The following is a 12,348-nucleotide window of genomic DNA, read 5'->3' on the forward strand; positions in this document are numbered from 1 at the left end:
TGATCGTCATTAGATCATCATCCAAACACTCTTTAAACACTATTTTAGAGAAAAAAAAACCTCTAAAATGGTGTTTAAGGGTGTGATTCAAACACGACCCAAGTCTTTTTACAAAGTGAAACTCATTCACTTATCTAGGAAGTTGGACTTAAAAGATTCAAACTAAAAGAGAACTGTCTCTATTGGAAGAAAATTAACCTAAGCTCAGTTCGCATATCTAAAGAAATAGAAAAAAATGTTGTGAATATCAATATCGGGGGTTGATCATATTGACTGACATGCAATATTGGCCAGCATCAGCCAGTCTTGTGATTTGAATAATATTGTATCAATTATGAAAGGAAAGGAAAGGAAAGGAAGGGAAGGGGACCCGCTGGTGCTGCTCCATACTGCCCCATACTGTAGGCATCGTAATTCTATTTAAAGCATGTCTTGTTGAAGAACAGTTTGATGATGAAAAAGTAAAAAGTGAAAATATTTTTCCTCCAACAACAATAGTAAAGGACCGAATTCTTTTGAATGAAGAATGTAAAACGCGAGAAATTTTGTTCATGAAATATTCATTTCCGAAGTCCTTAATTTGAATTGCGGCCATAATATCAACAAGTATCAGATCTGCACCACATTCAGGTTGAACAAATCAAGGAAAATTACATACTTATTGAACTTGGGCAGCTTAAGCAATTTGCAGGAATGAAAAGTGCTTACATTTTTATATATTTACGTGCAATTATTTTTTGAATCCTTTTTATCTATCTTTGCAACCAAAAAAAAAAAAAAACTCTTTAATCAAATTCATATTCAATATTTACAGGTTTCTTTTTTTCTTTTTTCGGGCATTGATCTCTTCACTCTTCTCAACGTAATTTCTCTTAGAACTTTTTTAATGAAGTTTTTATGCTCATATACCAATCATATACCAATCCGTGAAGTTAGAAAATTTTCATGACCTGGACCGAATTATAGTTTTAAAATTTTAACACCGACCAAAATACTAACTTTTCAAAATTTTTCTATAAAATAAATGGAATTTTCTAAAATATATATGTGAATTTTAAAACTTTTTTTCCTGGAGTTGGGGTTGGGGGCAGGGCCCTTGGCTCTCTCTCTCTCTCTCTCTCTCTCTCTCTCTCTCTATATATATATATATATATATATATATATATATATATATATATATATATATATATATATTGCAAATAAACATAAAGTAGTCTCTCATATCTTGACTATAATAGTTGCAATATGAAACGGACCAAGGATTTGGAAAAGAAAGAGAAAAGTTCAAGTGGGTGGTAATGGAATCCAGTTAGGTGCTCTTTAATTTTACAATTATAAGTTGACTGATATAAAAATGCCCTTCGCTATGCATGTGGAAGCCAAGTTTCTACGTTATTCCCGTCTTCACTTTTTGGTTGAAGTGTCACAAACAATTGGTTAATGATGTCACATAAAGGCAAATGACAAAAAACTAAGCACATCCTAAGACATGCCCCAACTCAAGGAGAAGTCCCTTATTATATGCATACTTTTAATGCTAAGCTTATGATAGAAGCAAAACCACTTTGATTTTTAGGAAAATGTCACTGTCTAGGGTGACCCAGATTTGGAAAGCAGCATATATTATATCTACATATGCATATGTTTTGGTAGGTGTATATAAATAATATGATATGATTCTCAACTTGGCGAACTTCATTACTATGTCATATTATATGGCAGCTGCATGTTTTCATGCTACACGTAAAGGCACGACTGAACAATTCCCGGAATTTCCCAAAGCGACTTCTCTGAATAGATTAATATTATTGGAAACAACTTGATAGTGCCCACCAATGCAAGAAACCTTCTGATCCTTATAATAAATAATGGAGTATAAGCTTATAAGAGTAAGAATCTTTTTTTTTTCTCTCTCTCTCTCTATCTCTTTTGCTTGTTGGTGAGGTTCCCTGTACACCCACATTTGACCAAGTCAGCTGCTTTTCTCTCACTAAATGGGCCCAAAAGATGTGTTTGATTAGGAATCACACACGCGGCATATTTTTTCTCCCTTCCAAGAAGATTTATACTTTTCTTAGTTAATAAGTTTGGGTTCTTGTTGGTTGTTGGGGTTTTAAATCGCTCGAAAATCTCCCCCGTGTCACACCAATGGAACAACTCGTGACGTGTGCTCCACTTGTAAAAGTTTAATAATTCATCATCTTTGAAGGCACGAAGCTCTTTAAAAAGAGGAACTTGATCAATAAAAATGACTTCTCTAGGTGTTTAATATAACTATTTTTCGTGGAATGCGGAAGTATATATATATATATATATATATATATAAACAAACTGATATCAAGAAATGAGGCTATTAGTTTTATGTGCAAGTGTTCGCCTTGGCGTGTCCGTTCCGTTCCCACGGACACAAGGATCAATAATGCGAGGGCTGAACGTGGCTTGCGTCCGAAAATGCAGTCCGTTTTACCCTTTTTTTTAACTTGAATGCGAGTTCGAATATCAAGATTAAATAACTTCTGACTTTTACCTATGAGAGTAGAAAATATTTGTCAGAGGAAAATGTGATATATATATATATATATATAGTTAAGATCATCAATTTTCACTGTTACTATGTGGTGCACATCATGTATAATTTTTTATTTTTCTTATTAGACCAGGTAAGAGTCCAATTGAAAGATTGATTTTTGTGAACATTACTGTGTGACATTCTAATGGATGGATAGATATATCACTCTTTCACCCAAGTCTAGAAGTTGTCCTGTGGCTAAACAAATCATAAGTTGTTGCTATAAAGTGAAATTTTCCAGCCACTCAAACCTTTGTCATGTGATTGGCTACCAATTGGAAGATTTCTCTCTCTCTCTCTCTCTCTTTCTCTCTCTCTCTCTATATATATATATATATATATAAACGGAAGAATAACACTAGTTATTTAGAGTCATTTAACCAGTTAATTAAAAGTGTTCAATCTATGATGGTTAAGAAAAACCAAGATGACTATATATATATATATATATACGCGGACGAACCAATTTATCGTACATTATATATATCAAAATGATTAATTTTTTAGAAAACAAAGGCTAAAGGGGAGAAAGATACTTAGTTTTGAGGAAACTGGCAGTATGAAATGATGTTACCTTTTCTCTCTCTCTACCCCTTTTCTCCGACGGGTGAGGTTAAAGTTGAAAAGGTTAAAACCCACTGTTTTTTAACTTTAGCCATAAAGGGCACAAGCTGACAGGGTACTGCCCCAAGTACTGGTTTTAGAGAGAGAGAGAGAGGATCTAATGAAAGGTCACGGGTGGGGTCCACGTGAAATGAGCGGCATGGTTTCTCCACCCATTTTACAACTTTACCCTTCACCCTCATCCATAAATGCATGGGACCCACAGAACCCGGCGTCCTTCCGAGGCACGAAATGGCTTCGGAGATTTTTTTTTTTTTTTTTTTGTAAACAGAAAAAAAATAAAAAAGGTGCGCAGAAAAAAAAAAATCTAGTGAGGGAAAGGGAAGGCACTGAAAGCTGGAGAGAGGAGAGGGGCGGGACCCACGGCTGAGCCCAACACGTGTTCCCGTCCTTGGTGGTGACGTGGCGCGTTCCTGGACGTTGATGTGGGTGATCGGTACATTCATAAATTTTGACCAATCAGGACCGTCAAGGTTCTGAGCTGTCGCTTTAACAGTGATCTTCTGCCTCCACGCTCGAGTTTACGATTCTACCCTTACGAAACCCCGTAATGACGCCCATGTCCCTCCAGTTAATTAATTTTCATCGTCCTTGATTATTAGCAGCTTAATTATCCACGCATGCCGTTAATATGAGACGGAAAATATCGGCGATATATTTCCCTCCTATATAAAATGTAGCTAATGTCTTCATCCTGAAATTTCACCTTCAAATTTATATTTGCCAAATTCCAACCGTTAATAATGTGTTGCCAATGAGTAGTAGTTTGGAGCCTGAAATGTGAACGGTGAGGGAAGAAATACATAGCAAAGAAAACATATGCTATTGTTGATAAGTTGAGGAACAACATACATTCAACGATATTTGTTATAAACATAGAATGCAACTTATGCGATGTTTTCCAATAACAAACATATAAATTTAGTTACATTATACTTTTGTGACAACACAATTATGAAAGGGCAACAATATATAACTAATTTTCATCAACACAACTAATGCCCCACGCACCAACATTAAGTAATTTTCCATCAAAATCATTTACTACAATTAGCATATGTTTTAAATATTACAATTTGATACTAGGGATCCACTTTGAATTCCTTCAGATCCCCTCCATTATCACAAGGCGTGAACCGTATTGGGTTTAATAAAGCTTGACTGATCCGTTAAAACTTGGATCTGCTAATGCTCTTAGTGCATCCGGCAATTCTCTGTTTTCTGGTCACTTTGAATATAGTGGATCAACTTCAAGGGTCGTAATATAGCTGGTTGGGCAAACAGACACATATAAAAGGTGCATTGCCTGTTCAATTCTCATTTGTGCGACTTTCCTGAACTATTAAAGGTGAAATTGCAACGCTCAAAAATTGAATGGTGCACCATAACATAACCCGAGGCTCCCCGAAGGCAAGGGAAATGAAAAGGTTTCCAAATTTTCTTGGACCCGTGGGTTGTGCAAGCCTCCTGAAATATTGTCCGTCGGATAATTGGGTCAGCCTAACTAGTATTCGGGTCTGGATTGGGTTCAGATACTGTCCAAATCAACCGGTCCGGAATCATGAAAGTCTAGGTCCACAGGCGGGTAAGTGGGCCACAACTCAAAATTATTTGGATCCGGATCCACCGATTTGAACCCGTGATCCGATATGACGTCGTTACAGTAAAAGAGCAAGGGTATAACGGTACACTGATGCAGCCGACAAGAAAGACAAGGGCACGTGCGGCTGCTCCACTTAACAGTGAGTTGCGCACGTGAGTACAATCTATGGCACTCAAGGGGGCCCACCTTTTCAATGCTGTGGGACCCACGCATTTTGGCAGTAGGAGGACAGCTCTTTCGTTTCAATTTTTTCAAAAATCTTCTATTTAATGTAATAATTTTTTCTTTTTGTTTTACCTGTTCAAGGGGCCCCACGATCTTTATGAGAACTGGGCTCCACATTCATTCATGAAAGGCTTGGGGCAGCTGTGACTGCAATATACATTATTATTATGTATATATATACAACCTCTCTCTCTTAACATTTTACTCATGTATTATATCAGGTCGTTAAAAGAAATCCAAATGTTCAACAATTTCACTTCATATATACATATATATATAAAAGGTGAAATATTTTGACCATCGAAGGATGTGCTTTGAAGGGGTGGAGAACCTGAATCCAAGGATCCCATCCGCCTTCCATCCAAAGGCTGGTGAATCTGAACTGAGAAATCCAAGGTGCCTATACAAACACGCACTACATAGAGAATGAGACACAGAGAGGGTCCTCTGATGATGATGTAAGAGTGAAGTTAATTAAAACATTGAATAGGAGGGCCTATTTAATCCATAATATTGACTAAATTCTAGCCATACCCACGCTCTCTCTCTCTCTCGCTCTCTCTCTACACACACACACCTTTATAGTATTTTTTTTTTTTTTTACTATGGTTGCATTTGTACTTATAGTCCCCTAAATAAACATGAATATACGGTAAAAAACGAACACATATAAATCAACCCTTCACTTAGAAGTTAAATGAACAGGTAACAAAATGGGACGGATTTTTCCGGCCTTTTCCCCCTTCCTCTCGCACTTTATCTATGCTTCTTTTTGGTTTTTCATTTTTGCGACGACTGTCAACACCTAAAGATTTCTGAATTCTGGAAGAGAAAGGTTTGAAAATTTAGTCCCGTTTTCAAACTAGTTTTACTCGAAAACTATAAAGATGCGTTTTCACAGAGGCTGGAATCTTGGAAGATAGGAACGTTTGAAACTCTTTTGGAAGACTGTTGCACGAGAGAGAGAGAGAGAGAGAGAGATCCCTCTTCATCAACCTTCATACATACGAATTTTTTCGTGGTCGGCTTCCAATAAATAGACCAAAAACTTGTAATCATAAAAATTGCTGCGGCCTTTTTTATATTTATGTGAAATCAGACATCCAGTTGCCCAGTTACTCATCTTGCTTAAAATAATAAGATGAATGCATCTGTATGGTTTCATAATGAATATGAAAATATAATAATTGTGAACGGTAAGAAGGGAATACTCTTAAAGTGTCCATCGAGGAAGACGCTAAAAGGGGGTCGCAAAAAAAGTAGGCGACTATCAGATGGGCACAGTTATCACAAGTATCCTTCTCAGTAGTGTCATTTCCGGCCCCAAATAATAGGTGGGCCGATATGGTTTTGCAATCAGCTATCATTTTACAGATGCGTTCAATTGTAAAAATTCTTTCAAGGTCCTATGATGTCTATGCCTTTTCTTCACTTGCAAAACTTTCGGAAAATTTGGTTTTTGTTTTTTCGATTGTTGATTTTATTTTTGATGATATAACAGTATTTCCAAGTTTCGTTCAAGATTTGAGGCGCCAGTCGATGTTCTCCATTTGAACTTATGTTACATATATGAAGCAACTCATTATTCTCAAAAACCCCTAGAAATTTATCATAGGAGCAGCAATTCATTATTTCAGAACCCCTATAGCAGCTGCGATTCCATTTGGTCAATGAGAGGAGAAAAACAAATGTGCTTTTGCAGATGGTGGTTCGTTGTGGTTTTTATGTCTAGAATGCGTGGACAATACCAAGATGAATAAATTAAAAAACCACCATTCAAGAGGAAATGGAAACAACAAACGTTCCGAACCATATATTTAGAGAAACTTGAGATTGTAGTTTCTGAATGAACAACCATAAATTGGAGCTCCCCTGCATAATGTAAAGAAGCATAGGCAAGATAGCCGAAGACAGACAATACTACCTATGTAAAGCTTTTTATTGCCATTAGCAAATTAATGGACCATTTTTTAGTTAAGATCAACACAATCCAACATAAACACAAGCCAGAAGAGGCAAGGTATCGCCGAGACCCAATTGCTGGTATTTAACCAATCTGAGATTTCCTTCCCAACTGCCGCATAACTAATCTTTTCCTCCTCCAGCTAAAAATTTCCTACTGCCATTTCATATTTACAAGCAAACAGAACACAAAGCAATTCAGGAGGCCATGCGTATCTGCAATTGCAGCTTCGTATACAGTAGCTGGAATATGAACACAACACACAAATATTACATATACTCGAATGCCTGTCCGTAAATTAATAATGGAGTAAAGTATTTTACTGAAAAGAAATGCTAGCGCTTATTCCTAGGTCATGTAGTCTGTCATCAATATTACATATAACCACCTAATGCAGTCCAACAAGATCAGTACCAACTACCAATAAATGGGCTCCAAAGGCCAAGAAAATAACTTATGTGAAACTTCACACATCTTGATCATGCAAGGTAGATGTAAGCAATAGCAGCTGAGAAAGCGTTTGAGAAGAAGTCAATCTGGGAGAGCACAACCCAGCTCCTTTGCAGCAGCAGAAAGCAAAGCAAGGGTCAATCCAGCTGCACGCCTACTTTGTACCTCCCATGCTATGCATTTCTCTAGATCAGCGTGCCAATTGATGGTACCAATAGCTAATTTACGATATGGAGGAACAGGAATTCCCCTTACATCCTCCTGCGCTGGAAAGGACTTGAGGGAATCAATATGTAAGATGTCCCGGAGAAGTGAAGTGCTCAGTGCACGCACATGTGCACTAGGATGAGACAAGCAGCAAACAGTTGCAGGAAGGCGACACTGCAATATTGTGGTCTCGGCATATAATCCACAAATTTGATTACCACAGCATTACAAGCAGGAAATTAACTATAAATCAATTACCTTTAGCAAATTTGACAGGCCAACACCAATGGCAAATCCTGAATCTCCCAAATCGAAAGCTAGTTCAACTGTTCTAGCTGTTGCTTCCAAAAGCTGCTTTGTGTAGAAAATGGGTCTCAGAAATAAAAACCCAAAAAAAATAGTAAGATATCAAAAGTACTTAATCTATGGAACATAGATGCTTGAACAAACATCATTTCAGTATACGAAAGAAACAGAAGAAACATGTTAAATTCTGAATGACAATACTTTCTAAGAATGACCAGAATCCAGATTATGCAGTTTACTTGCAAGTCACTGTCAGATCAGATACAATTAGAGCTGTAATTGAAGCCCACCTCCAACTGTGGTAATGTACAAGCTTCACCATCAACAAACATTCCATCAGTGGCATGAAGCAGAAGATCTGAGGCACTGGCAACAATCATCAATGCTTCCGGTATATCATGGTTTCTTAAAAGTTCAGCAAGTAAACTAACAATTCTTTGGTTGATTCTCAACATTTTCTGGCTTTGTTGATCATCTTTTGCAATCCAAGGTTGTAAATCCCTGTCCGCCTACAAAAGACAAGGTAACACTAGTCATCCAACTCAATACAAGACAAACAAAACTGCATGACAAATGGAAGCAGCAGTTAGTACATAGTGAAAATAACAAAATAAAGACAAAAAAGGCTTGAAAAAGTTTAGAACCTGAAGAACAATGACTGTTGATGCTTTTACAGGAGAAGCCAACACCACATTGCACAACGCATCAACTACCTAAAGCATGATCAAGTGGTTGGTTCATCCCCCCACCCAATACATAGAGGAAAAAGGCAAAAAAAGGGTAAAGCTGCATTAGTTTATAGCAATGCACATCACAGGAAAATGTAAGTTCATTATTTCTATCAATAACTGTCATGGAAAAAAGTTGTAGGACCGATAGTAAATCAAGTAACGATACTCACGTCCAACCATATGCTAGCCCACAAAATTTGACTTCTAGGTGATTCTTCACCATAGGAACCTTCTTACTTTTGCACCAGACATTATGATATCAATGCATAACTAATGGCCTTCTAAAATCAAAGAATATTCATCATGGATAAGTGTCTTATCAGATCAAGTACTAGCACATACATATGTTGATCAGGAAAACAAGCTGAATGAATGAGAATGTTTATTTGTATCAAATATCTTGAACTAAACTGGTGTCTGTACTGAGGCCAGGTAGACTTACTCAAGCTAGGGTTGCACAATGGGCAAGCCAACCCAGGGGTGATCCAGAACCCAGCCAATGTGATTGAGGCTTGGGTCAGCAATTAGACCTGACCGGGCCTACAACAGGTTTAAATGCATGACCAGACAAATTTTCGGGCATTGGGATGCCTAGCATATCAAATGGTCAGTAAGTGTATATAATATATATATATATAACTCAACAATATGTTGAGAAAACGTGCTGGTTTGAGATTTTCTGTATTTTGGAACTTTATTACTACGTAGTTATTTGAATTTTTAATTATTTACTAGACTCTTTATGTAAGGGGTTAGACATAACCCTAATTAGATCTTTTAATCTAGTCGAGGAGGAGGAGCCGATAGAGATGGCTCCCTTTTCTCTCTTTCTCTCCTCTCTAGCTTCTCTCGCTTATCCCTTCTTCTTTGTTCTTGCTCGTTTAACATTAAGATCAACATGGTATCAGAGCCAACAGTCTTGGATCCTACTGACGCTGTTTTAAGTTGCTGAGCCTTCTTCGTTCTCTTATCCTTCATTAACGCCTGGGTGCTGATAATCTTTCTTTTGGCTGAAAAAGGTTCTTCTCAGCCTGTCGAGGGTTAGGGTACTGATCACAAATAAGTCAACATGATCAGAAACCCTAACACATGTTAACTAAGGTCGTTAGTGGAACTTCAAACATATTTGGATAGTTACTGATCGCTTAATCTCTGCCTGAAACTGTGCCTGTCGTGGAGTTGCTGAGATAAAAAGCTGCAGGTCAGAACATTGTTTGTAATTGGTGTCGTGTTGCTGTAATACAGGCATGATTGCAGTCTGACGTGGGTTAAGTTAATTTATGAGTTGGATTCACTGGGAGTTACTGGATACCTATTGTCTTTCATTCAAGGGTATTTCATAATTACATAAGGATTTGTTCATAGACATCCAGATCTTTCTTTCTTCGAAATTTTATCATGGTTGCTGTTGAAGTATGTATTGATGGGTCTTGGAACCGGGTCAGAACCTGGACCCGGTCCAAGCTGTAGCCCTAATTGGGCTTTACTTAAGTCTTTGTTGCCCTTTTTTGGGCCAGTGAATAAAAATTAAATGAGAGAGAGAGAAACCAGCTGCGAGTGAGCGCTGGATCCTCCTCTAATCATGGTTTTTCCCTCGATTGAGGTTTTCCACATTACGATTTGTGAGTTCATCATTATTCAACATGGTATCAGAGCCAAATCTCTAAAGAAAAAAAAATCGGTCGGTGTGATGTTTCGGTGGAGCTGGTGAAGCTCCCGTGGGCACCTGTGTGAAATTCCGGCGCCTCGCCCGCCATTGCAGTTGTTCGTTTTCATATTGAGGTCGTCCACTGTCGCCTGACTCCACCACGGAGGTTTGGTGCGTTCCCTGTAAAACTCTGCCGTGTCGACCGTGAAGCAATGTTTGATAAGCGATACGTGTCCGTATCGTACGCGTATCGTCCGTATTGTCCGATACGGGGCCGTATCGCACGATACGTGCGGTACACCCCCGTATCGTACGATACGGGTTAAAACACATTTTTTTTTTATTTTTGAAAGTTTAAACACTCCTCCCTCTCTCTCTTCTTATATTGAAAGACTCCAAGAGACATAGGAAGGGGCGATTTTGCTCATTTTCATAAAAAATAACCGAGGATTCATTGATTTGAGAGATATTATCATTGAATCATGAAAGATGGTAACTATATGTTTTAAACTGTGATGTAATCTAAGTCTTAAAACCCCAAGTCTTAAGGCTCTAAGTCCTAAGATTCTATAAAATTTTCAAGTTTAAAATTGTGATTGATGCTTATTATGTTATTTTGTATATCTAATTTCTTATTTTTGAATGTGTTGTTGATATACATGAATGTTTCTTATGTATGATGATTTTTTTTTATATTTGAATACCTTTTTCTTGATTTCTATTTGTTTGTTCATTTTTTCAGATTTTTAATGATTTTTTTCTATTTTTTATTTCTAAATATTTTTTAAAATTATAAAATTAATTTTACGATACGCTACGCTATGTTTGCGATACGTTACGATATGGTGTATAGGTCGGCCCGACCGATACACGATACGCTACGCCTTTTATAACATTGCCGTGAAGCCTTGCGAAGTTCTGCTGTTTTTTTTTTCTCGTCTCTGCCAGATGCCAGACACCGTTGTTCGTTGTCTGCCGTCTCTCCCTGCTAGAGCAACTCTGTGCCACCGCTGCTCACTGGTGTGACTCTGCATATCGTCGTGGACGAGCCTGCGCCACTACACCGTTGCTGCTGCCCTCTGCATCACTGCCTGTGCTTCACAGTGTCAACTGGTTGGTTTCCTTTCTCACGTCCACTGCTCAGGTACACAGGTCCTCCAGTGTTCCTTTTCTCCTCGACGCCATCGCCTGAACTGCCGGATCTGTCTGTTACTGTTGTATGCCATTGTCTGTTTTATCCCTCTGCTGTTGTTTGGAGTTGTTGCTCGAGCCATCTCACCTGCTGTTTGAGAGATGCCTCATGAGCTCCATGGTGAGTCCAAAAACCTGTGTGAAGCTTCTGCCCTGCGTGTGAGGCTTCTGCCGTGCATGTGAAACTTCCGCCCTTGTTACCTGTTTCTACTGTTATCTGTGTACAGTCGGCATCCCCAGTAGCCTACGCAGCTGTCGTCGCTATCTCCAGCCTTGTCTCCGTTGGGCAACAACTGTTGCTGCTGCCTGTTGGCGCTCCGTGTGTCTTCTTCTAGTGGTTTCTTATTTCTCATCTCTTGGTTGTTAAAGTTGTTGTGTTGTGATGGCTGAATCAGATGCATTGGCTGTGAGTACTGACTAGGCAGATGTCGGAGTCTACAAAACTGAAAATGTTCCCGTCCAAGTTACTACTTTACGTCTCACTAAGGATAATTATCTTCGTTGGTTCACTGCTATCACTATGGGGATAGCTGGTCAGGGCCAGATTGCCTATGTCAATGGGAAGAAGGGTGAACCACCTGAGAGTAGCCCAGCATGGGATACATGGTTTCTTGAGGACAACCAAGTAAAAACTTGGATTGTCAATTTTGTATCCTTCGATATTCAGCCTCTCATCCTTCGTAAGAGGACTGCGAGAGATATGTGAGTTATTTTAGAACAAATGTATGGCCAGAAGAAGAAGACAGTTCGAGTGTATCAACTGATGAAGGATGTCTATGCTCTACGGCAAAGGGATCTCTCCGTCGCAGACTTTTATGCAGCTTTAAAATC

At 38.4% G+C, this 12,348-nt stretch overlaps 1 protein-coding gene across 4 annotated transcripts in view; it reads right to left on the bottom strand.

Annotated features, from left to right (window-relative positions):
- Positions 1 to 7,260: 7,260 nt before the first annotated feature.
- LOC116246362 (protein GIGANTEA-like) overlaps positions 7,261 to 12,348 on the bottom strand; it is a 41,781-nt gene continuing 36,693 nt past the window's right edge. For 2 of the 4 annotated variants that reach the window (XM_031618213.2, XM_031618214.2), the window contains exons 12-15: positions 8,592 to 8,660; positions 8,238 to 8,456; positions 7,900 to 7,992; positions 7,261 to 7,815 (exon numbers count right to left, since the gene is read on the bottom strand). In XM_031618213.2, coding sequence (XP_031474073.1) covers positions 7,516 to 7,815; positions 7,900 to 7,992; positions 8,238 to 8,456; positions 8,592 to 8,660 — 681 coding nt within the window. In that variant the 3' untranslated portion in view covers positions 7,261 to 7,515. The remainder of the gene's footprint in view (positions 7,816 to 7,899; positions 7,993 to 8,237; positions 8,457 to 8,591; positions 8,661 to 12,348) is intronic. The other 2 variants (XM_031618215.2, XM_031618216.2) reach the window with 2 other exon arrangements.

Source organism: Nymphaea colorata, chromosome 1, assembly GCF_008831285.2.
Source record: "Nymphaea colorata isolate Beijing-Zhang1983 chromosome 1, ASM883128v2, whole genome shotgun sequence".
Lineage (NCBI taxonomy): Eukaryota > Viridiplantae > Streptophyta > Magnoliopsida > Nymphaeales > Nymphaeaceae > Nymphaea > Nymphaea colorata.